The sequence below is a fragment of the Nomascus leucogenys genome, chromosome 19 (genome assembly GCF_006542625.1).
Source record: "Nomascus leucogenys isolate Asia chromosome 19, Asia_NLE_v1, whole genome shotgun sequence".
NCBI lineage: Eukaryota > Metazoa > Chordata > Mammalia > Primates > Hylobatidae > Nomascus > Nomascus leucogenys.
In genome coordinates, this window is record NC_044399.1 from 6,552,892 (window position 1) to 6,579,593 (window position 26,702).

General features: G+C 47.8%; 1 protein-coding gene across 4 annotated transcripts in view; it reads left to right on the top strand.

The window, feature by feature from the left end:
* RNF144A (ring finger protein 144A) overlaps positions 1-25,452 on the top strand; it is a 129,479-nt gene extending 104,027 nt beyond the window's left edge. For all 4 annotated transcript variants that reach the window (XM_003276542.3, XM_030800611.1, XM_030800609.1 and 1 more), the window contains exons 6-9: positions 1,455-1,662; positions 5,418-5,565; positions 11,163-11,252; positions 20,912-25,452. In XM_003276542.3, the coding sequence (XP_003276590.1) occupies positions 1,455-1,662; positions 5,418-5,565; positions 11,163-11,252; positions 20,912-21,043 (578 nt within the window). In that variant the 3' untranslated portion in view covers positions 21,044-25,452. The remainder of the gene's footprint in view (positions 1-1,454; positions 1,663-5,417; positions 5,566-11,162; positions 11,253-20,911) is intronic.
* Positions 25,453-26,702: the final 1,250 nt, after the last annotated feature.

Here is a 26,702-nt window from a genome sequence, read left to right on the forward strand (position 1 = left end):
ACTGTGTCTGCTTTTATGCAACAGCAAAGCCCAGTAGTTGCGACAGAAACCCAGAAACAACATGGTCCTCAGACTTAGGTGATGACTCTCTGACCCTCTACAGAGGAAGTTTGCCAGCCCCTGGATTAGATGACTCGATCGTTTCAAAGCTAGACCCTACACAAGACGGTTTGTAGAGAGCTGAATCTGGCTTCCCCGTGTATTTGGGGAACATGGTAAACACACAGAGCCTTGCACATACCTATGCGTGTGCACCGTCAGGACACCCAGCGGGTGATTTGTCATTAGCTTGCTGCTGGTCCCATGGCAATGCGTGTAGGTGAAGTCCCGGTCCACGCGCGGCGCCAGCCTGTTGTGGATTCCAGTGAGCAGGAATCCCATGTGTGACGCAGGTGAGCGGGAGCTGCCAGGCTGCCAGTCACAGGGCCCAGACATTTGCAAGGACTTGTCATTGCCTTTCAAGTCGTCTCTGAAACTCAGTTGCCCCAACTACTTCCCAAGAAGAACCCCGCTGAAAACTTAGAAACCAGTGGCCTACCAGAACGCCTTTGGAAATAGCCCACATTGCACTGGCCTCGGAGAGATTTCTGGCAGAGCCTTGCTGCTCCCTGGGGTGGCCCTTCATTGACAATTTGGCATCATGCTGGACAAGAGGGAAGATGAAATGAACAACCAGTCTCTCTACAAAGGGCAGCCAATAATTTAAAGAAATGCAATTTTTGGACAAGGATGTGAAGAAATAGATGTGTCAAGGTGTCCTGTTTTTAGAAATCAACTTCGTGGCTAATTCCATTAAATTGGGCTTCTTAGAAATGTGCGCTGTGATTCGGAGAGAAAATCTGGCCCTTGAAGGGTTGGTTTCACTCCATAGTTAACTCACGGCTTGGATTTGAGAAGGGGAGGCCATCTTAGGCAGGCGAACCATTTGGTTAGAAGAATAATCCAGCCATCTCCGTTCCCTCTTCCTTTCGGTCTTCTAACAACATTTTCCTGGTGCTGGCTGTGTGCCCAACATGGGGCCATCAGGGGCCCAACTTCAGAAAGCTGTCCCCTAGGGGAGGCAGATGAGCAAGCACCATGTGCATTGCTCAGAGAAACCCAACAGGCAGGTGGGCCAAGCTTTCCAGAATGTGGAGGCCTTTGAGCTGTGAGCTGAGTCTCAGAGGCAAGCAGGGCTGACCCAGGGCTCCAAGGGCATTCCACGGGCAGGAGCACCATTCCTGAGGGAAGCCTGGGTGTCTGGAGTTCTGTTGCATGAAGGGAGAAGTTGGGAAGAGCTATAGTGGAGGTGGAGGTGGAAGGGCGACTTCGGCAGTGCTTTGGTTGGGGCTGGTGGTGCTGGCTGTATTACCTGGACATGTTCCTCCCTGTCCGTGCACTGAGGGGCTCCTTCCTCTGAAGCCCACATGACTTTCTGGCTTGTTTGATTTGCCCATTTTGTCTCACTGTACCAGAGGTGCTGTTTGATCCCTGTCGGACTTGGTGCCCGGCGTCCACCTGCCAGGCTGTGTGTCAGCTCCAGGACGTGGGGCTGCAGACCCCCCAGCCAGTGCAGTGCAAAGCGTGCCATATGGAATTCTGCTCCACCTGCAAAGCCAGCTGGCATCCTGGCCAGGGCTGCCCGGAGACCATGCCAATCACCTTCCTCCCCGGGGAGACCAGGTACCCTTTATACACAAGCTGCCACCAAAGGCGTGGGCTGTGGGCCAGGAGAAGCAGGCGTGCTTTCTTCCTAAAAGTGCTGTTGCAGTGTAAGTGGTTGTGGCTCAGTCAACCCTAACACACACTGTACCTCTTGAGCCTCACTCAAGCCTGTCATTATTTGTATGTCTATTTATTTTTGAGAACTGACTGTGTACCAGGCACTATGCGAGGCCCTGGAAATAGAAAGGTGTGTGAGAACCACACTTAACACGGCTTGGCTGGAATGACAAATGCATGCGTGGTTTGTTGCTTTTCAGGGTTGCAAGTCCTGCAGTACCTAAGTTTCTGCAAGACTTCACTGTGTTGAAGGTGATCTGAAATGGGGATACAGGAACAAGAGCAGGAGTAGGGTGCACTGGTCATAAATACTGTCCGGAGGGGATGGGAAGACACTCCCTGGTGGCGGCCTACCCTGCAGCCATAGTTGGGCTGTTTGCCCAGGAGAATGCTGCCGCCCCGTGCTCTGTACTTTGACATTTCGTAGGTTGATGCATAGGAAGTTGATCATATCCAGGTCTTTTTGTCCTACAAAATCTGCAAGGTCACGTGGTTCCGCTGGACACTTAACCCTGTTCCTGTTGAGTCCAGGATCCTCATAGAGGAGCTGCCACTCTGCCCACCACCCTCCCCAGGGTGTGCTCACCAGCTGCTTCCTGTGCGCCCCTCTTCCCATTCCACTGTCCCCAGCTCCCGTTCCTTTCCATGTGACCCCTGTGCCCTGTTCTAGCCCCAGACCCTCTCAGGGTCCCTGCCACACACTCCTGCTCTCCTTCCGGGCAAACCTCTCTTCCTGTGTCTAGAGCGCCCTGCTCCACCCTCCTGCTTTCCCTGGGGGCTCCTGCCACACTTCAGGTGGGGATCACATCCCTTTGTCAAGCTTCCCAGTTCCCAGGACAGGGTTGGGGCCTCCACCCTCTGTGTTCCCCCTGAGATTGTCTGCATTGATTACAACCCTGGACGTATTGGATTTGAGTTCTTCCATTGACAAGGCCGATTCTGCCATCAGGGTGAGCTCCTGACACACAGGGCCTGTGCTTTTCTGAACAGCCTGCATCAGGCAGGCACCTGCAAGCACGAACCACTTGTACTTATACTTCACTTGTACTTGGCATCTTAGAGCTTTCAAAACTTTAGATGGAGGCTGGTGAGTGTTTGGAGGCTGATGACTTAGTTTTCTTTATCTGTGACATTCTAGTCTCATTTAAATTATTCTCCAAAGACAATCTAAATCAAAATTCAGAAATCTCATTTTGTGGAAATTTTTAAATCAGAAGGTGTCACATAAAAACCGGAATTTCTGGCTTATCTGGGAAATCCGAACCCTGAACCTCTCCGAGGCTGCCTCCCCGTGCTGGCAGCCAGTGCAGCAGAGCCCCAGCCCTTGCTGGAGGTGCCTCTGGGGCAAAGCCCCACAGTCCTCACCACTCTTTCTTGTCTCCTGGAACTGAGGCTGCCTGTCAGCCCTTGGTGGAGGCGCCTCCTGGGCCAAAGCCCCAGAGTCCTCACCACTCCTTCTGTCCCCCGTAATTGAGGCTGCCTGTCAGCTGCCATTTATAACTGAGAAGACACTCAGCTATTTTTTGTATTGGAGGGGTTTTTTTTTTTTTCGTTAAATCTTCTCCTCAACCATGTTTTTATCCAGCCCCTGATCACTTCTCTCATCAACATCACCTGCCCACCCCTTCAAGATGCTGGGCCACATGTAGATTGTGATTAAACTGTCCAAACTCTTGTCTGCTTTTATAATTTGAGTTTACAGTAAATGTTATTAGTAATAATTTTAAATCCAATTCAGATACTAGGAAATATTTGAAAACCATTGTCTATTCCATGCAAAATTTTATGCGTAGCACAGTACTCCAGAACTGGCATATTTTAACTGTTTTCATTTTGAAATGTCTCCCTATGAGACACTGTACACGCTGTTCCTGCCGCTCCTTTCAAAATCAGCTTGTGAGTCACATGAGAAAATTGGTTTCTTAGCTTTAAGGTCACACCTGGCTTTCAAATCAAAACAATGTTATCTAACCTGAAAACCAACCTTGATCACCAGATTCGGTGTCTCATGACTTCCAGCTCTTTGCAAAATCAAAGTCATTCTCAGAAGGAGGCCAGGGCTAAGGTTTGCTCGGAGCTGGCTCTGTGCTGGATCCCTCTGGAGACATTTGCACATATGCTATCTCATTTGCTCCTTGGAACAGCCTTAGTTCATTCTTTATCACATTATGCGTGACCAGGTTGGTCTGTAGTTTGCTTTTAAATTGGAAGCATTTGAGCTAGTGACAGTTGTGTTATCTTTCAGTAACAGTTATTAATAATAACTACTGTTTATCGAGTGCCTGGTACTTATATGCTGGCTTCTGTGCTTAACATGTGCAACCTCTGTAATCCTCACAACAGTCTGTAGAGATCGACGCTATTAGCCTTATTCATCTGTTTTGCAGATGAGACACATAACACATAAATTGCACAGCTAGGATCTGTCTGTCTCAAGACTCTGTGCTCCTTATGAGGAGAACATACTGCTTCTCTCATTATTTCTTACTCTGTTGCCTTCTACTAATGGACCAAACAGTCACGTTCAGTTGGAATGTGCACCCCAAGTGGAGGATTGTTCACTGCCAATCATCAGACAGCTCATACTAAAGTGAAACTACATTTAATGCTCATATTGACTAGAAGCTTGTGAGAGATCCTTCAGCCAGAATGCACTCAAAATGCCAGAATTTGCTCAACTGCAGTGAATATATACCCATAAATGTGTTAAATTCTGAAAAGGCTACTCCAAGAAGGAGGGATGCATTTTCTCCTGCTGATATTGGTTTGATTTAGTGAGTTCAAACAATATAGCAAATGGACCCCCATAATCAGTGATAACTCCTCTTAACAGTTTATCATTTATTCCTTCAGATGCTTTTATGAATATTCTTACCCACCTTTTAAAAATTAACAGCATGAGGTGAGTCATACCTAATGTCTGTGTTATCTTTCTTTAGCAACATTGAACTACTGCTACCCTTTATCAAGCACTTCATAAAAGCTGCACCCTGCACTGTGCTCTTGTCACGCGGAATCTTTTCTCACGGTCACACTGATGAGAAAACTAGGGCTTGGAGGGTTGCTCCACAGCTAGTTTGTAGCAGAGCCAGCACTGACCTCAGCTTAAAGCCCTTCTTGCTAACCCTGCAGACCTAGCCACCTTCTGAGGAAAACAATTTCGTAAGAAGAGCCAGGTGGATCTATTCCAAGTAAACAGTGTGTGTTTATGTGTGTGTATTTGCAACATTTATTTATTTTTCTTATAACTGCAAAGTACATAAAATTTATATCGACGCTTTGGAAAGTAGACAGCTCTGTGAATAAGGACACAATATTTGACCTTAACACTATTATTCAGATACCTCCGTTATAATAAGCCTTTCGCTGTATTTTCTTTTGTTTGTATACATATATCTAAATTTAGATATGTGTTGATGTTGCTGTAAGTTTTTTTAAATTTTTTCTAACTCAAAGTGGCTGATTCACAGTGTTTTGGTTAATTTTTTTTTTCTGGAGTTTCTGTTTCTTTGTTTTTTGGTTTTTGTTTTGTTTTTTCATTTAATACCAAGAAAACTCAGTCTGTGAAGTGGAGCCGATGCTTCCAGCATAGCCAGTGCTCCTGGGTCTCCCGTGGGATCCGTCTGTGCAGAGTCCTCACGGCGTTTCTCCCACAGTGCTGCTTTCAAAATGGAAGAGGACGACGCGCCCATCAAGCGCTGCCCCAAGTGCAAAGTCTACATTGAGCGAGACGAAGGCTGCGCTCAGATGATGTGCAAGAACTGCAAGCATGCCTTCTGCTGGTACTGCCTGGAGTCTCTGGACGTGAGTGTGGCCTTCAGCTTCACCTTGCGGCATTTAGCTTTGAGGTTTAGATTTGGAATGAGAAAAACAGACCAGCTGTTTCCTAAAGAGCTTGGTGCCTACTCCTGTGTAACAGTGAAGGAACACCGTTTGGTGTTTCTCCTGGGTTTGTGAAAACATTAACTCATGAGCGCCATGGGGACAGAAGCCTTTGTGACTCGTATAGTTCTGGGACCTAAACACTTCATGCAGGTTCAGGATCCAGCCTGGGATTTAAAGAGGTTTTAGGAGCGTAGGTTTTTTCTAAGCGGGGACTGTCATTGTCAGTTTGGGCTGCTGTGACATAATATCATCGATGAGGCAGGTTAAATGACAGACATTTATTCCTCATGGTTCTGGGGGCTGGACATCCAAAATCAGGGTACACCAGATTTGGATCCTGGGTTCCTGATCGGAGCTCCTCCTCATGTTCAGGATAGCGAGGACAGACAGAAGCGGGGGCTGGGGAGCTGTTGGGCTTGGTGCCAGTCTTAAGACCTCATTGACACTCATGTCATCTATAGGGCAGGAAAACGTGCAAGCCCTTTGCTGTCTGGCAGAATGGAAGTTCTGGCCTCATACGGCAGCCTTCTCCCAAGTATGCTCGCTTCAGTGTCTCTCAAACACACCATACTGTGTGTGCCTGCAAGAGCCATGTCCCTGACAGGAGGGCACAACCTCCCAGGCCCACACTTTTCTGGAGCTTTGAGGCCTGATGCACAGGTTGTTGCTATTTAGCTTCTCATTCTCCTTCCTTGCCCATATTAGGGCGTGGGCATCTTGCCAAAATGATGAAGCTACGATTTTAGTTTTAGAATAATTTATTGGTTCATACTTTTTTAAGAACTATAATTAGGCCGGCCTCGGTGGCTCACGCCTATATTCCCAGCACTTTGGGAGGCCGAGGTGGTCAGATTACCTGTGGTCAGGAGTTCAAGACCAGCCTGGGCAACATGGTGAAACCCTGTCTCTACTAAAAACACAAATTATCCGGTCATGGTGGCATGCACCTGTAGTCCCAGCTACATGGGAGACTGAGGCACAAGAATTGCTTGAACCCGGGAGGCGCAGTTTGCAGTGAGCTGAGATGGCACCACTGCACTCCAGCCTGGGCAACGGAGCAAGACTCCATCTCAAAAAATAAAAATAAATAAATAAATAAAACTATAATTAAATAGCAGACCTACTTATCTGTTGAAACCATTGTAGCTAGGACAGTCCAAGCAAATCAAGTCGTGTTTCATGAAGGGATATATTTATGTCTGTTCTGCACAGCAAGGATGAATGTATCCAGTCCATCCAATAATAGTATTAAGCCATTCAGGTCTCATTGAAATAAAGCGGGGGGGCGGGGCGGGGCAGACAGTCAGAGCAAGTCCATGCTTCCCGTGTTAGCATTTCATCTGTCCAGAGACTGTTCTTTCTTATGAGTGTTTCCGGGCAAGCGTTCATACCGTGGGGCTATCTCAGAGCAGTTCAGCTTGGCAGACAATGGCCGAGATGGGTCACCTCAGGCCTCCAAGGTGAAGGAGAAGTGGTTCAGACCAATGGGCAAAGTGGAATGAAGCACAGGCTGAAAGATTTGTCTAGAAGAAAATGAGTGTCTCTTTGAGATGGAATATTACATATGGTAACAGGTCTGTAATATAAAGGCTACCTTAAAAAATTAGATTGCTTCTTTTGGAATTGTTCCTTTGAAAGGCCTGTTGTCTCTTTATGAACTTTAAATTACTAAATGAATAGTAGAACCTGATGCAGCTGACCAAATCTGGGTAAAATATCATCATCTTCTATCCTGAGGCTTCATTTTTACTTCCTAGGCAAGCTAAATGAATCAGCGTGGCAAGATAAATTTTCTTTAGCTTAAGTCCCCAAGGGGATTTGTGGAGTGACATCTGAAGCCTTACCAAGTTTTTTAGGGCCTTCAAAGTCTTATTTATGTATTTATTTTTGTATTTTACTGTATTCTAGTTTTTTTTTTTGAAAACTGATCATTGAGTTATGTTATCATATCTAATATCTGGCCTGCAATTTATTACTCTTTGTAACTTTCCGTAAAGAAGGAAGAAAGTGAAATGTCAATTTTCCTACACCTTGTCACAGAGCCCCGTGCGGATCATTTAGGGGCTGCATTAGAAATGGACTGACGGAAGTTTGGTTTCCCCAGGCTGCTTGGACCGAGTGACAGGGACTAGGAGGGAAGCTGTTGTTTTTCTCCTTCCGGCACAGAAGTGTGTCCTCTCTGCTCTAGTCCTTGAGGAAGGCCCTCCCTGTCCAGCTCCACCCTACAGCAGGTTCCGCCTCTTGCTAATGGAGAGGAACCAGGCCGCACTTTTCCTCCATCAGAGACATCATCCTCACAGCCGTGCAGAGTTTCCTATGTTTTCTTTGTACATGAAGAAAAATGACCCTGTGGCCAGAGGAAGCAGACGTGAAGGAAAGGGAGTCTACTGTTGGAGCCCTTTACCAAAGACATTAACAGTGATTTAGGAGGACAAGCACATAAATGCACAGCCTGAATCCAGCCAAGAGCACTCAGAGGAGAGAGGAGGGCCTTCCATGGAGCTTTTCTCTCCTGTTTCCCCCAAGCGTGCTTTCTGGCACATGCAGGCATCCAGGAATTATGAATATTTCAGACCACCTTCTCCCCATCGTGGTCCTTACTCCCTCTCCTCACCTGCTTCCCTCTCCTCATCTGCACCTGGCCGAGCCCATCTCCCCTTGAATCCTCACTGCTTCTCAGCTCTCAGTGCTGGCCCAGCATTTGCTATTTACTGTAAAAAGGGACATGTGCAGTTTCTTTCTTTTATGTATTTTTTGGCAGTAGATAGTTAATGTTTATTGAGGTAATTGTTCCAGATCAGCATTATACAATTTGCTGTGGATACCTGCTTCCCTTAACACACACAGTATGTCTGTGAGTTGGAATGAGGAAGGCCAGAGAGGTTTATCTTTCTCAAACCGGTGAGGAAGGGAACCAGCCATCAGTCCCTGATCTTTCAAACTCTAAAAACCACATCTTTGTGTTAGATCAGGCTGTGTCAAGGCAGAGTGTGAGTGGACAATTTAAAGTTGAAGATACTAGAATTGCCCTGGGGCATTTGCTCTTTCACCAACCCTCTCCCTGATTGCAGCTTCCCGGAGCATGCACCATTGTTTCATCCCACCCCAGAGTTTAATGGAACTTCTCTGAACAATAGGAGGAAAGTATTCCCCATCACAGAAATAGATCCACGTTCCTGCAGCTCCTGGGATCGTTATGCCCCAGGGCTTCATCAATAAACTAAAAATCACAAGTCAATCATTTCTACACTGTGAAACCATATTTGAGTGCTTTTATCAGGGGATAAGAAAAGTGCTTTTTAAATAAACATTCATTTTGTTCATGAAATCTGGCTGCATGTCAGCAACTCCACTCCCTTGGACCCCACGTGGGTCTGGTGAGATGAGGGCGGGGGGGCGGGGTGGGGGGTGAAGTTCTTGACCTTGAGGAGCTCGTCATCTCCCTGGCGAGCCCCATAAGGCATGATCCGGACACATTGCTATGAAGGAGGTTGCATGGCTAAGGGTGTAAAGTCCCTGGCGGCCCCGAGGAGGAGTCAGCAGGTTGCTGGGTCTGGGGGCCAGGGGGTAGCTGAGGACTTGAAGGTTGAGTGAGTTTGTTCACCAGAGAGGACAGAATGTGCTGAGCCAGGTTACTGCCAAAGACCTGGGCACGATGAAAGAGGATGTGAACTCATACGTGGCCTGGCCAGAGATGCTGGAAAGATAAGGTGAGGCCCAGACGACGGCCCCTGTGTACCAAGATCAGGGGCCTGGCCCCCAGCAGAGGCCTTGCTTCCCGAGGGTAGGATGGATCGGAATCACTTAGGAAGTGTGAGGACTGGGCCCTACCTCAGACCTCGGAGTCAGTATCTTCAGCTTCCAAAAGCTGTCCAGGTGACTCAGATGTGCAGCCAGGCTTGTCCATGTCTGCTTGCAGAGATCAGTAACCACTTCTCAACCGGGTAGTACACAGGATTTGGTTTGCGTTTCAGAAAACAAATTCAAAAACATTTAAAGAGCCTGCAGTGCAAGACATTGTGAGAGGCAGTCTGGAAAATGGAGAATGAGCTCATCTCAGTGGTGTGTAAATTAATATCCGCGCAAAGGAAATTTTGGTTAAGAGTTCAAGGAGGAGAGAACTCACAGTGATGGAAGTGGACAGAAATAGCTTCGTAGAAGAGAAAGGTGTGGCCAGAAGTGGCTTTGTGTTTGCCTGCTCCTCCCCTTCCTCTCACAGATGGGGTGTCTAGGCACAGAAGCGAGGCGGACAGTGGTAGCTGGGACCCCAGTCCCCAGCTAAAGCCTCTTGCTACTGCACCTGTAACAGCCAGGATTTGATAGCCCTCCATTCACTGTGCATTCAGACACCAGGAGGCTTGACCCCAAAAATCAGCAAACTCAAGGCTGGTGTCCTCCCCACAAGGAGAGGAAGGCCGGCTGCAGCCCCCAAACTATCTTACCAGAGTTGATTGAAAGGAGCAGAAGGCCGTGACCCGTCCTGCTCCTCCTGGTTTTCGGAAGAGTGACTTCCTGTTCCCTCTGGCACATTGGGCCCTGTGTTTATTTGCTCTTTTCTGAAAAAGCAGCTGTCTGTTTACAGCCTCCCTTAAGTGAATCAACAGGCTTGCCCTTCCGTGGCACCCTGTGCCTCGTCATTTCCTTCATTGATCAGGATTGAAAACGGCGCCTCCTGGTCCGGGAGGCGCAGAGGGCTTGGTATAGAAATGCCATTCCCCTCTCACCAGTGGGTAGTCGTTGAGATCTGGGTGCCAAGCGCTGAGCTGGGGAACACACTTAGAGAGACCAACATGTGTGAGGGTCCCAGCTCCAGGAGGTGGAGGTGGGGTGAAGAACACTTGGAGGGAGGCATCCACAGGCGTGCCCGGAGTGCAGAGGGCCGCCGCCCACTCAGGATGGTCTGAGAAGATGCAGGTAGAAAGTGCTCCCTGGGCTGGATCTTGAATCTGAGGAAAATCAAGTGGCCTGAGTGGAGAGGAAGCACTTTCTAGGTGAGAACCCTGACCTGACGGAGGGGGATGGGCCAGCAACAAAGAAAATCATCCAATCCTGGGAATAGCCCTGTCACTGCAGCAGGAAGATGCCAGGGCAGAGGGACTCTGGTGGAATCACACACAGCCGGGGCCAGCAGGAGCTCTTTGGAGCAGCCGTGACCTGTGTGTTCAGTAGCCCTGTGTCCTTGCGAGATCCCTTCTCTCCCACAAGCTCAGAAGCCAGCCACTGTGCGGGGAGGCCCTTCTTTGGGCTGGGCCTGAAGTCTGGTTCAAAGCTCCCTCTAGAGCCCAAGGCTGTGCTGTCCAGGGCTGCTGGGTGATGAAGGAAGGCCCTTGGGAGGAGCAGCCTGGGCCTTCAGTGGCTGTGCCAGGTGTTCCCGGGTGTGTGCCCTTCCCTGTGTCACCTCCCTCACGTCTCCACTTACCATGAGCATAGGAGAAGAAGTGCATCAATGGCCGTGATACTCACCGAACTGAGCAGGAGCCGCTCGTTCACGCCGTCTCTGTCTCTGCCCCTCACAGGATGATTTCCTCCTGATACACTACGATAAGGGACCCTGCCGGAACAAGCTGGGCCACTCCCGGGCATCTGTGATCTGGCATCGGACACAGGTAGGAGGTGATTCGCCTGGAACGTTGATCTCAGAGATTGTGTGTGTGTGTGTGTGTGTGTGTGTGTGTGTATCTTTAGTGTTTCCAGACTTGCCTATAGGAGGAAGCTCTCCTGGATAGAAAGAGCTAGCAGATGTGCTTCCTGCTGGGTTTTTGCTGGTATAGGCTTATCCTTATGGAAGCCCTGGCCCAAAGTTAGTGTCAACGCACATCACGTTCATTGTCTGATTGATGGGTGTTCAGCATCAGACTTCAGATCACTTGCACGGGACTCATGGCCTTGGTCATGACCTGCTGACCGTGTTTAGGTAATCCTTGCCTAGCCCTTAACAAAGAGCTTTCTCTTGAGGCCCTGAGATAAGCATGGTAGTAACAGGAATGGATAACAAGGAAGGAGTAGAAAAATTCCTAGATCAGTGGTCCCCAACCTTTTTCGCACCAGGGACTCACTTCTTGGAAGGCAGTTTTTCCACAGACTGGGCAGGGCGATGGATTTGGGATGATTCAGCATATTGCATTTATTGTGCACTTTATTTATGTCATGATTACATTGTAATATATAGTGAAATAGTTATACAACGCACTATCATGTAGAATGAGTGGGAGCCCTGAGCTTGTTTTCCTGCAACTAGATGGTCTCATCTGAGGGTGATAGGAGACCATGACAGATCATCAGACATTTAGATTCTCATATAAGGAGCGTGCAACCCAGATCCCTCGCATGCTCAGTTCACAACAGGGTTCGTGCTCCTAGGAGAATCTAACATCACTGCTGATCTGACAGGAGGTGGGGCTCAGGCGGTAACGTGAGCAGTGGGGAGCAGCTGTAAATACAGATGGTTTGCTCCTTTGCTCCCCCCACCCCCCCCCACCACTCACTCCTGCTGTGCACCCTGGTTCCTAACAGGCCACAGGCAGCTACCAGTCCATGGCCCAGGGGTTGGGGACCCTGGCCCTAGGTGGTAATGCCTGTGCAGCCTTTGGAGTTGATAAAGGACCCTCGTGTTGGTTAATATTAACTTGTGCTTTCAACACATATTTATTGCCTACTGTGTGCTGGGTACTGCTCTAGGAGCTGGAGATATACGGTGGTGCATGAGACAGATACATCCTTCTATGGAGGCTACATTCTATTTAGGGACAGAGATGATAAACCAGCAAGTGCACAGAACCTAATAGATCAGCTAGAGGTGATGTGATGGGGAGATGGTCAGAGGTGATGGCAGAGACAGACCCTTTTAGGGCTTGGCAGTCCACAGAGCAATGCTGGATCTTGTGCTGGGTGAGTGGGAAGCTGCTGAGGGATTAGTGGCAGGAGGCACGTTGGCTGCTGCTCCCTGCCTGCTCTTCGAGAGGCAGGAAGGGCTCAAGTCTGTGACTCCTTCACGACATTTCTCAGGAGAGCCTCTGAGGCAGATGTGTCAGCCTCATCTAAAAGATGGAGAAACTCAGTCTCAAGGCAGTTGCCAGGACGAGGGAAAGGTCCACCTGCAACTCCACTTCCTGGACAATCTTAAATGCCGACCACGTGGCAAAGTGTATGGGCGTCCACAGCAGGGGATAAGACACGCCTCCCATCAAAGAGCAGATGCTGAGCATTCTTGACCTCGCAGGCCGTCGGTCTCTGCTGCAACTGTCAACTCCACCTGGCAGCACAGAAGCAGCCGATAGTACGTCAGTGAGTTACCTTGGCCGTGTTCCAGTGAAACTGTTTACACAGGCAGGTGGAAGTGACTGGTGATGGTTGCGTAACTCTGTGAACACACTGGAAACCATTGAGTGTGTGTACTTTATCTGAATTGCGTGGTACAGGAATTATGTCCCAATAAAGCTATGTGGATAAACAGAACAGATGATGAAGCCAGGTTTGGCCCAAGGGCCGTGGCGTACTGCCCTCTGGTCTAGAGAGTCGGTTTGAGCTCCTCTGACTATTCTCTCTGCACGTGGCCTGGCATGGCTTGAATCCACAGATCTGCTCTGGCTGCTGTGACAAAGCACTACAGACTGGGTGGCTCAGAACAGCAGAAACGTATTGGTTCAGTCCTGGAGGTCAGAATTCTGAAATCAAGGTGTCAGCAGGGCCCTGCCTGCTCTGAAACCTGCAGGAGAGTCCCTCCTGGCCTCGTCCAGCTTCTGTGGTTTGCCGGCCATCTGCGGCATTCCTGGACGGATCAGTGCGTCGCTGCAATCCTCCGTCTTCCTCCGGCTGCCTCTTCCCTGTGCATCTTCACCTCGTCTTCCGTCACTGTCCAAATCCCCCCTTTCTATCAGGACATCAGTGGTATGGGATTGAGGCCCACGCTAATCACCTCATGGTAACTTGATTGCATCTGCAGAGACCGTTTCCAAAGGTCACATTCTGAGATACTAGGGGGCTAGAACTTCAACATATTGTTTTGGGAGGACACGATTCAACCCATAACAACACCTACATCCGCCTCCCCACACAGCATAGAAACTGCCAGGAGGCTGCATTCCTCTTCTGTACTTGGTTTTCCCTGGGCTATAGGTAGGGGGTGACTGGGTGCTGACTCGGGGGGCCCGGCATTTGCACAGCCACCGTGTGTGGATGCTGTTGTGTGCACCTTGGCAGAAACTGAGTCACAGCTTGGTGAGAACTTGGAAACCATTGCCCAACTCTGGCAGTTTCCCTGTAGAGAAGGTGAGTTCCGAGTGAGAGCAGGTGCTTTCCACAGGCACTCTGACTGGCTGTTGCTGGGTGCTAAGCCTCCCACATACTCAGGCTTACCATCCTCACATGTATTTTGCTCTGGAATCTGTGGTGTGAACAGGGCTCAGCCAAGCCAGCCCACGTGTGGCCCACGTGGCTTTGGCTGGGGCAGCTCTGAAGCCGGGCAGGAGCCTCTGCAGGCCCACACCCCGTGCCTCTGGTGCTTGATCTGGCTGCTGGCTTGGGCCTCAGCTGGGGCTGGCAGTTGGATATCCTCACGCCATCGTGCCTTGGAGCTGCCAAAGGCCCAGTGCTCTGTGAACCCGGGACAGCCTGAGCACGGGTCTTGGCGGCTGCATCTTCCCTGCTCCTCCAGGCTCACTCTGAACTTCTTTGGCCTGCAGCGCCCGTGCTCTGCCTGCCTCTCTCCTTTGCCCTGGCTGTTGCTGCCACCTTGGTCTTCATCACTCTCTTCCTCTGCTTCTTCTGTTCCTGCCCAGCTCTGCACATCCGCATTCTAACCCTCTCTGTGGCCCAATCCAGGTGTGACCTCCTCCGTGAAGTCTCTTGTGTGTGACTGTCATCCAAGAAGAGCCCTCCCTCCCACATGGCCCCACCCCACTCTGGTCATAGCCCAGTGCTCATCTGCGTCTTATCTCTTAGGATAAAGAAAAGTGCTCTTGAGAGCAGGGACCTGTTTTGCTCATCTTTGTAACCTCTTTGGCACTGGTCCTGTGCCTGGGACACAATGATTTTTGGAAGTGCACAGGCAAAATCGTGAGTGACCCGTTTGGCCGTGGGTGTTGACTCGCAGCCCTCTCCACAGGGCTGATGGTCCTCGTGCCTTCAGCAGCTTTCTACACTTGGGGAACTTCACAGGGGCCGGGCAGGGAGCAAAGGGTTGCTGTGTCCCCATCCTAGGTGCCATGAGAGCTGCTTTATTTTCTTGTTCTGCTCCTGGTGAGGAGAAGGTGGAAGTGGATGACTTGGAGGTTGGTCATCCCCATTCAAAGACACTGTTTTTGTTTCTCCTAGGGAGGGACAGGAGTAACACCACCTCTCTAATGACACCTAATAGTTCTTCCTTTCTTCGAAGGCAGAGGTTGCAGTGATCCAAGATCGTGCCACTGCACTCCAGCCTGGGCGCCAGAGCAAGACTCTGTCTCAAGAAAAAAAAAAAAAGTTATAGTTCACAAAAGTGCAATGGGACCTGGAGCGATAGTGTTTGGGGAAGCAGAGCAGCCAGGAGTGTCAAGGTGCAGCAAGCGACAGCGTGCAGCCATTTGAGTGGACGCCCACCCTCCTTAGGAACCCCAGCTTTGCTCGGACTCATCTCTGTCTGCCTTTTGGAAATGAGTCCGTGTAAAGAGCTCACTTCTGCCACCTCCTGCCTAGTTTTCAGGCTTCCGGCATCTCCCCTGCCCTGTCCTTCCTCTGGGCTGCTACGGCACTGAGCGTGCTCCCAAGTGCAGTGCTGTGAAGGACACCCGGTAGCACCAGGTGCCTTTGTGGCACGTGCACCTGCCAGGCTGTGGGAAACTTATAAGATCGCAAGGCAGGGTGAGACATTAGAAGCCACGAATTATTTCTTGTTGATAATTCAGCAAGCTGGAATATTCCAGAAAAATAGTATGAAATGAGTGGCACCTAAATCAGACCATACAGGTCCTAAATACTGGACGTTGCAGAAAGTGCTTTGAAGGAGGAGAGGACAGTGTGAGCAGAGGCACAGAATGGGACACTGCGGGGCCGGCTGGGGAGCCTTTGGGAGTGCAGCTGATGGGAAGTTAGAGGCAGAGTAGTGATTGGACTTGGAGAGGGTGTGGTGTCATGCTGTAGACTTAAGTCTGTATGGCACTAGGGAGCCACAAAAGGTTTTAGAGCAGCAGAATAAAATGCTCAGACGGGGCATAACCTGAAGATTTCTGCTGAGCCTCTTGGTCCTCCACATTTGGCCTCGCTTGTCATCTTCATCTCTACAAAGCAGAATCTGCCGGCCTTGTGGCCTCAGAGGAGCCCTGCTCAAGATGGCCTGCTGTTCTGCCTTCTCCCCTCCTGTGTCTCTCTCTTGCCCGGTTTTGTTCCTTCTCCCTGTCAAGCTATATCCCTCCCATCCATTTTTAAGGCTTTGCTCCAGCTCCTGCTTCTCCCGTTACCTGTCTCTAAGTAGCCCAGGCCGCAGCACGTACTGAGCAGCATCTTTGGAATCTTACTTGACTGTAGCCCACAGGGAGACATGTACCAGCGTAATAACCTTGTAACCCCTAAAACATCCCTGTGCACACCCACATCGATATAACTGACCCACTGTGTGCTCTTGCATTTTCTGTTCTGCTCTGTTTACTAAAGTCCTCATTTTGACCCACCAAATTGCTTTACCATCCTACAAATGGGGCAGCTGGGCCACCCTCTATCACTGACCCTGCCGTGGGTTAGAACTTCTTGCCCGAGTCAGGTTTCATTGGCTCCCTGGGGACACATTTCTCTGTCACGCAGGGGCTTGCTCCACTCAAACCTCAGGAGCACTCAGAACATGCCCTGAATTCAGTGTCCTGTGATTCCCAACTTTCAGGGTCATTTTGAAAGGTTCCTTCTCCCCAGTTCTTCCGGCCTTTAGATGTGAAGCTCAGTAAGATTATTCTAAGAGACTTGGGGGAATTCCAGCATGTCTCCTTGAGATTGCAGGCTGCTTTCATTATTTTTTACGGGAGCAGAGGTTTTATATGCCACTTGCATCTTACCTGGCACCCTTGTCAAACGGATAACAGTGCTGTAAAGGAAGAATTGTCTTTGTTGCATAAAGTTGTTGTACAGTTTGTTTTATCCCAAGTGATACATTTGTTATTCAGTATAGCAGAGTCTCCTGTTGAAGCAAATGAGCATGAGAACCAGCAGAGTGGCCACGAAGGCGGGGTCACAGGGTGGGCAGATATCTCACGTGGGACTGACTGTGCAGTTGCTGCAGTGAGCGTGGGTGCTGTGAGCCGCACCTGTGCCCTGTCCCTCTGCCCTCCTGTGCATTCGCTGTACACGCGATTGCATGAAGTGCTTGCCGGCCTTTTTCTAGCGCTACCCAAGAAATCAGCCATCATGTGGAGAAGCATTTCATTTTCACAGGAGTAACCTTACTTCCTTAGGACATCAGCATCTGACAAGGGAGCATCTTACCCAAAACCAGCTCTTCCTTCTCTTCTGAGAAGTGAAGGGAAACTTTCTTTACCTCAGTCCACCTCTGATAAAGAGCTCATTTTTAGCCAAAGGATGGCATTTACTAAAGCCAGCTATTATTGATCTTCTGTATTCACACGCATCCGTGGAGGGGTGCACAGGGATAGTTTCAGAGACTGAGCCGAAGGACCAGGTGTTCCTTCCAGAAATGCTTATGTCCTGGAAGCCACATGCAGTGACTGTTCTAAGGGTATTTCTCACTGAGATTAGTGAAATAGGCATGATCTATCTCTTGTACTTACACCAGGATGCTCAGCTCTGTCTGTTTTAAATAAACATTGGACCTCTGGATTAGCTTTTTGGGTATAGATTTTGCATCTGTGAAATGAGAAAATTAGACTGGATTATAATCCAGGGATCAAATATGATACTGTGATTCTGAACCTGTCTGTGCCACCTTCAGGTACCTAGTTTCAGTGAATTAATAGTGTTCCGTTCACCTTACCAGATCTCAGATTTTGGCTTAGTTTTCCAAACCCTTGAATGTGGTTTGTACAAGAATTCTCTGGGGGCAGCCATTCAGAACCTTGTCAGTTTCTTTTCAACTGGCTCGTCCCATAAACCTGGGTCAGACATTTATTTTGAGAGGTGTCGGGCTGTGCATGGGAACTTAGAATGGTTTGCAGAAAGGGTGTTCTGGCTTTAAGTAGCATACATCTAAGAAACTTCATGGGAAGGGGTAACTGTTCCTTTAAATCTTAGGGTTTGCCAATACAAACGAAGCTGTGCTGTACAGATTCTCTCTGGAGCCTGAAACTGTTTACCCATCCCTCTGCCTTCTGTGATCAAGTATCTGACACACATCCACAGCACACACACAGAGTGGTTCTTTCTGCTTTGTGATATTTGCTTTCTGTCTCATTTTTTACTGCTGGCTGCATAACTCTGGCAATACCTGCATCTGCCTGTCACCAACTGGCAATACGTTGGGTAACCCAACTTCTCAAACAGCAGGCAAATTTAGAGACGAGGTAGACAGAGTGAAAAGCGAAGATGGTGTGTGACTGGCCAAGAATGTGATCATTTGGTCCAGAATTTTGGCATGATTTTGACTGCAAAGAGTGTGTGGCTCTTTCAAGACTGACAGTTGTGTGCCAGGTAGTCGAGGTTGCTCAAAATTTCCCTTCAAGTAGGGTAGAGCTTACTGCATGTTTTATGCATTCTGCATATCAGCGTGCACATGATTTCAGTAAAGCACAACCTGAATTCACACTGGGTAGTTCCACCATTGATATGTTGTTCAGACAAATGAACGTAGCCAACTGGGCAGCAAGCATGGATTCCCAGCATTAGCACAATCTAATGTATAAATGCAATGTGGCATAATTTATTAAATACAATCTAATTTATAAACGTATGCATGTGCATGTGTATGTGTTGGTGTTGACTTTCAGGAGAAATCTCAGTCGAGGTATACTTTCTTCCACACATCTGGGATGCTTTAGTAGAGTCTCATATTTTAGGGCTGATAATGGCCCATAAAGATCTTTTACTTCATTTGTTTATTTTATAGAGGAGAAAACAGACCCAGGGACAAGTGAAGGCTGAGTTGGAATGAGAACCATGTGCTGGTGCTTGCATTTACTGGCCACACTGAACACTAGGTGGCGGTCTAGCCCCGTCTTCGCTCTCAGTTCTGCAGGCTGCATACCTGGGTTGGGACTCTGCGAATGGCGAGGCCTGCTGGAAAGCAGGCTCTGTGCCTCTTTGACCAGCCGTGCTGCCTGACTCAGATGATGGCATGTCTGCATTTGAGGCTTATTTCTTTTGGCCTTTACTCATAACTAGGGATAAACATGTTTTCAAGCAAAAATCAAAATACGTAACAGTCAGTATTGGGCTTTAAACTCCAGGAAGGACAGGGGGCTAGGTCATTCTCTGATGCACCATGCCTGTGTCTTTTCTATTTTCTCGTCGGAAATGTACTATTCCAGTCTTTCTTCTGTAGTAACAACCTGCTTGTCTCCATTATCTCAGCCACCTGCCATTGGAAACCCTCCTTTTCCCTAGCAAATGGTGTCTGTCACTCACATGGTGGGGTGTGTGGGGCTGTACCCCTGGAACCTGATGGCAGTTTCTGTAGAATGTCTTGTTATCAGTTGATTAGATCTTGGTCTTTTTCTGCCAGACAGGGTGTTCCTTGAGGGCCAAGATGTATGCACATCTGTATTTGCGGCGTCAAGTGCAGTGTCTGGGTCAGGGTGGCTGCTGAGAGGAAACTTGTTAGTTAATTGGATATATAGATGTATGGATGTTTGAGTGTTTAGATGGAAAAGGGTGGAGAGAGAGAAGGAAGGGAAAGGAAGAGGTGGAAAAGAAGAATGAGGGAAAAATGAAGGAAAAATATATAGTGGGTAGATGGATATATAGTGGGCAGATGAGTGGGTGGGTGGGTAGATGGTGGGTATGTGAATGGAAGGGCATAGACTGGTGAATTGGTGGGCAGATGGATGATGGTTAGATGGATAGATGGGTGGATGGGTGGATAGGTGGATGAATAAATAGGTGGTGGGTGGGTGAGTGGGTGGATGGATGAATGGGTGGATGGATGGACGGATGAGAGTGGATAGATCAATGGATAGATGGGTGGATGATGGCTAGGTATTGATGGGTGGGTGGATGGTTGGATGGATGGGTAGATGGATGGGTGGATAGAGAGATGGATGTTGGTTAATGGATGAATGGGTAGATGATGACTAGATGGGTAGATGGATGGATAGATGGATGGGTGGGTGGACGGATGGATAGAGAGATGGATGATGGTTAATGGATGAATGGGTAGATGATGACTAGATGGGTAGATGGATGGATAGATGGATGGGTGGGTATATGGATGGATAGAGAGATGGATATTGGTTAATGGATGAATGGGTAGATGATGACTAGATGGGCAGATGGAAGGATAGATAGATGGATGGGTGAGTGGATGGATGGATAGAGAGATGGATGTTGGTTAATGGATGAATAGGTAGATGATGACTAGATGGGTAGATGGATGGATAGATGGATGGGTGGGTGGATGGATGGATAGAAAGATGGATGATGGTTAATGGATGAATGGGTAGATGATGACTAGATGGGTAGATGGATGGATAGATGGATGGGTGGGTGGATGGATGGATAGAGAGATGGATGATGGTTAATGGATGAATGGGTAGATGATGACTAGATGGGTAGATGGATGGATAGATGGATGGGTGGGTATATGGATGGATAGAGAGATGGATATTGGTTAATGGATGAATGGGTAGATGATGACTAGATGGGCAGATGGAAGGATAGATGGATGGGTGAGTGGATGGATGGATAGAGAGATGGATGTTGGTTAATGGATGAATAGGTAGATGATGACTAGATGGGTAGATGGATGGATAGATGGATGGGTGGGTGGATGGATGGATAGAAAGATGGATGATGGTTAATGGATGAATGGGTAGATGATGACTAGATGGGTAGATGGATGGATAGATGGATGGGTGGGTGGATGGATGGATAGAGATGGATGTTGGTTAATAGATGAATGGGTAGATGATGACTAGATGGGTAGATGGATAGATAGATGGATGGGTGGGTGGATGGATGGATAGAGAGATGGATGATGGTTAATGGATGAATGGGTAGATGATGGCTAGATGGGTAGATGGATGGACGGACGGACGGACGGACGGATGGATGGGTAGGTGGTTGTGTGGTTTACACTTTAGCTCTGGAACCTACAGACCAGCCCTCCTTACCTCTACCCTTTGTTTCTTTCTTCCAGGTCGTGGGCATTTTTGCAGGATTTGGGCTCCTGCTTTTGGTGGCCTCACCTTTCCTACTCCTGGCCACTCCCTTTGTACTTTGCTGCAAGTGCAAGTGCAGTAAAGGTGATGACGACCCATTACCCACCTAGAGGAAGCGCGATGCTGGAACACATCCCTGCCTCCGGGAAGTGTGGCTCTCCCCCAACCCTCCCTACCGTCCCCCCCTCACTAAACATCTTTCTTGCCTTATGTGCCCCATTGAGCTTCACAGTGTCAGGCTGGACGCCGTGATTTCAGGGACCTACGTCACAACGTTCGCTGAGGCCCCAGGTGTGGTGGGGAGGGGAGGCAGGTGTGGGTAGGGCACATCCCCACACATCAATCTCTGCAGATGACAGGGAGGTGCTGTGAGAAGTGCACCAGGCAGCTTTCTCTCTGTGGTAGACTAGGCATGTCTGGGGATGGCCTAAGAGACTTTCTCCTCCTTGGCTTCTAGATGGCACCATGTTGTCAGAGAAGTCTTTTAAGGACTGCCACTCTCTTCAGACAGAATCTGATTATTCCAGCTTGAGAAAAGCACTCTGTTTATGACAACTGTTTTTATTACTAATGGCATTTAGTAAAATCCTTTTTAGAAGGTATTTTTTTTCCAACTGAGTAGTGAAAATCAACAAGGTGCATATAAACCATCCTATGCCTTTCTCGAAATGTGCATTTTAAGAAGTTATAGTTAAACGACTTTTCAGGAGATTTAGAAAGCCTTATGCACTCTTTGTGTTTTTCTTGAAACTTGCTGTAATAACTTTTTGAACGCTGTAAGCTATGTACTGTTATCAATGTGGTTCCTATATTGTTGCATTTCCTTGATAATATTGACATGTTTAAAGGAACATCTCATCTCCATTAGATTTGCCTTTTGTTGTTTTCTCTCTTTGGTGATTCAGCTCAGCTCATGGGCCTCATCCCTTCTCTCTCGCTTTTTATTGTATTCAATCCAACTGCTTTGCTCAGAAATGGCTCTCCTCCGAATTGCTGCCGTCTGGCCTCTGGCCTCAGTCTTCAGGTAGACAGTAAGAAGAAAGCATCCTCATTGATCCGCAGACGTAGGGCCTCTTGGCAGAGGCTGGAGGACTCTGGGGGCTAGGGAAGAGCCTGCCAGATTTTCACATTTTTAAAATGCTCTAGTCATTTTGAGAAATCATGTATCTTACACAGTTCCAAGTCCTATTGCTAACCATTTTGCTCTTGTTGGGGAAAAGAACCTCCCATTTCACTTAGTTTTAACGTGGGGATTTTACCACTTCATCTTTTACAGGGGCTGTCTGTGACCGTTTCCATGGTAGCAGGATGCAGGGATTAATAAGGACACACACACATTACTCCACCGATTGACTTTGAAAAGTGGAAAAAGTGTATTCTTTAAAGAGAATTTACTTCTAAAAGCCACAGGTACTTTTACAAAGCAAACTGCATTGAACTTAAAACCTCTAAAAATAACAGGCAAATATTGTAGATATATTGCAGTGGGATTTTTAAAATCTTGTTAAACATTCTATAAAGAAGTAAAACAAAAACAACATCCTTTTATCTCAGTTATTTGCTCATCACAAGCACATTTTTAAAATGTTGCTTTGTGTGTGTTTGACTTCTGCATTTGAGTATCAGTCTCAGGTCCTAGTTTACCTTCCTTGGTTGGAAATTTATTTCTTATTTCCTAACATTGAATTCGTTAGAAGAAACAGCGTCGCCTCACTCTTCACCTCTGATGTTGATTTTCCTTATGAAACCGAAGCCATTTAGAAAATCCCTCTGTGTCAAAATTACATTCAAAAGGCTCTCCTTGTAATTGCAAATGTAGTAACTCAGTAAGAACATGCCTGCGACTCCCTTTCTGGATGAAACCTGGGCTGTGGCTCTCTGTTGTTTCTGGTGCTGTGATGGTGTCTACTGTTAGAATAGCTTTTCTGGAGGTGGGTGGCAACTCCATGTGGGAGTCATTGGCTGGGCTTGAGCCCTCAGCCTGTGAGATGTGGATGCAGCTGTCCAGCCTCTGCCCTTTAAAATGCCTAGCACACATGGGAGGCCTGTGGCCCTGTGTCCAGTGGCCCACAGGGCACGCCTCCACCATATGCTCGTCCTTCCTGCCTGAAATTGCTGCTGCCCACCGCATGAGCCCACACAATAGCACCCCCGTCCTTAGGATGAGAGCCAGCCTTTGGAAAGGCTGCATCCCCAGGGCTAGAGCTCAGATGACCTTATTTCTAGAGGGACAGGCTGTTCTATTGGAAGAATCTCTAGCCCAGTCATGCACATCTATAGCCCCAGCCATCCTTGTGCCTTCACCTCTGATGTGTTTCACAAGCACGTAGTTCAACCCAGATAGGGATCACAGAGATTCTGGGGCCAGCCAGGGGCAATCAAATTAGCACCTACTGGCTCTGACTTTTTGTATGAAGCATGCCTCAGTTTCCTCATTTTGATCTAGATATAAAATTAAAATTGTCCATTTCCTATATAAATACCAGCAAGATCACTCTGAGATACATAAACTTGCATTTCCTTCTGTTTTAGTAAGGAATGCCAGCCAGACTTATCTTTGTTAGGAATACAGTATTAACCCTGCTTGATGAAAAATGGAAATAGCACACAGGCAGATGGCCCTGGGTTTGGACTTTGGTCTTGCCATCACTCCCCAGTAAAACCTGGGGAGTTCTGCACTGAGTGGACGGACTTATTCCTGTGAAGTGGCATAATTTGTCTCAATTGAAAAATGTCATTCACTCTTACAAATGGTGTTCACTGCAAGCCCCAGAAGCACATGGCATGTGTTCACTAATAGGCCTTTAATCCTGGGGAGTAAGGGGCGAAGGCCCTTAGACAACCACGGCTGCTGTACTGCCTCCCAGGTGGGGTGGCCAGTGAGGACTGGCCGTAGCCCAGTGGACCTGTGGCTTCTCTGAGGCCCTTGAGTAACTGACCACATTTGGAGGTTTTGCTGGACATGCCTGACCTCTCGGTCGGGCTCTGCTGTGTAGTCCACAGCCCAGCCAGATGAGCTTGCGGCCTCACAGGAGGCCGGCACCCTGCAAAGATGCAGTCACCATAGATGTCCCCGTAGCAGAGACTGACTTAGGATCTGAGATAAAGCACTGGATTGCAGGAATAACTGTCCAAATTAGTGCTTCCTCCTCAACTCACAGGAGTAGCTGTGGACAGAGGAACCAACATCTGCCACCTCTGGCATTTTCTTTTTTTTTTTCTTTTTGAGACGGAGTTTCGCTCTTGTCTCCCAAGCTGGAGTACAATGACATGATCTCGGCTCACTGCAAGCTCCACCTCCCGGGTTCAAGCAATTCTCCTGCCTCAGCCTCCCAAGTAGCTGGGAATACAGGTGCCTGCCACCTCGCCCAGCTAATTTTTGTATTTTCAGTAGAGACGGGGTTTCACCATGTTGGCCAGGCTAGTCCCAAACCGCTGACCTCAGGTGATCTGCCCACCTCGGCTTCCCAAAGTGCTGGAATTACAGGCCTGAGCCACCGCACCCGGCCTATTTTCTTAAAGGGGAACAAATGATCTTGACAACATATTATTCCATAAAACCAGTTTAGGGCAGAGGCCAGTTCCTGATTAGAACACAGGGCCCATGGGAGGGACTATCAGAGATGCAAAAATTACTTCAAGATGAGTTTATTGTTTTCATTTGTATTGCTAAAGTTAGAAGTCATTTTACAAATTAAAAAAAATTTTTTTTCTTGGTAGTCTTTAAAAGGGGATTGAAAGGATCCAGGATGGGCTTTGTATGCGTGTCTCAGATTCTCATTTATTAGTGAGCACCCCTGTGTATATATATATAAATCACAAGGAGATCATCAAGGGAAAACATTTTGCATGTGTAAAGCTTCATGAAGTTCTCTTTAAAAAATACCAAAGCTTGTTTATTTCTGATAATTAACCTAAGCCCTTATGAAAATAAACAAAATGAAGGGATTATGACCGATATTACCAAAAACACCAAGAGGAACAAAGGGGCCTGCATTAAAACCTATTTGCTAATGCTTCACAACTAGGAGAGCATGCCGTCTTGATGTTTAAAAAACCCAGGGTCTCCACCCTTCCTTTGATTCGTGCAATTCTGTCTTCCACAATTCCGGAGCCTTCAGTGAGGGGTAGCTACATGCCCCATGCCTGCCCTTTCTTTCCTTCTTTGCTCACTTTACTATGGGTGTATTTTAATCTTGTATAAAAATATGCATGAATGAGTCATGCACATGTATACGTTATGTATTTGACAAGTGGTGGTAAAACAAAATCAAAACAGATTTGATTTGTGTTTTTGAAATGTCAGTACATTTTGTGCCACTAACACTGTGATGTATAAAAGAGCTGTTTGAATGCCTTTTAATGTTGTGTTTTGTACTCTGGAATCATATGGAAAAAGTTTGATTTGTAATTTCAATACATATTTTAAATGTATTGTGTCTTACGTAGTTTGTCCCCCCCTTTAGCAGGGATTCCTTTTTAAAGCTATTTTGGCTGGAATACAAGTGACTTTTGTAAACCCCGCGTGGCTCCGTCTTTTATAGTGCTTATCTGACTACTGGCCTGAAGATGGAAAATATTCTATCTTCAGTCTTCAATATTTAATCTATTGAAGATTGCAAATATTCAGTGTGGGAACTGGGGGTGGAGGGAGAACGGGTGAGGCAGGTGAGGGATCTTATATCACTGGGAAAACAGCTCTTGTATCCTGAGATTTTCTGTTTTAGGAATGTTCTCAACTCTTGGATGCCCAAATTGCTGGATTTGTTGGGTCAATCAACCCGTCCAGCCATTCCTGGCTCCCTCTTGTGGGGCCAAATCGGTACTGCAGCATCAGGAAGCATCTCATCCCCACTCAGGGCGCTCTGCCTCTATCCGCAGACAAGTGCCTTACAGACCTGTCACATTCTATGGGATGCAGCATGAAAATCAGAAGGCATCCTTTTTCTGCTGGGGGAGGGGGGAAGTGGAATAAATATGGATCTTTCTCATTTCGTAGGAGAAATAATAATGAGCTGAAGATGTGGTGGTTCACCTTGATTTTCATTCACCTCACTCCAGCTTGTAGGAGAATCTGTACCTCATGCGTTCATATGATGCTCAAGTCTGGAATAGGCAATCGGTTCCTTGTCCTGTGTTTAAATTTTAAATCCATTCTTTATATCTACAGGTACACATTAAGGGAGTGGATTTTGTTAACTGGTGATTCATAGTGGGCACTGAAGACTCAATATATCTGCCCTCAAGGAGCTCTTAGTCTCAAGGGGTTGACAGATAAGTCAGTCAATTATCATAAGAAGGTGTAATAAGTTCAGTGGTAGACACATGCTCAGCAGGCTTTGCGGACACAGTGCAGCCCTTTGGCCAGTCCTGAAGGTCAGGGAAAGCTGTCCAGAGGATGCCATGTATGAGCTCGCTCTTGTAGACAAGTAGGAACTAGCCAAGCAAAACTGAGAAGTGTGTTCAAAGGAAGGGCCCAGTTCAACAAACGCATGGAGTTTGGTCCGACTGGCATGTCGAGGTTGGAGAGTTACTCAGATGTCTGACCTGGTGGGGCAACAGTGTGCCAAACTCAGGAACTGGACCTTCATTATAAAGGCTGTGTGGGAGGAGTGGGTTAGGGTCCTAAGGCTGCTGTCACAAAGGACCACACACCAGGGGTTACAACAACAGGGCTTTACTGTCTTCCAGTTCTGGAGGTTGGAAACTGAAGGTTCAGGTATCTGCAGGGCTGGATTCTTCTGAGAGCGGTAAGGAGGATGCCCGTGT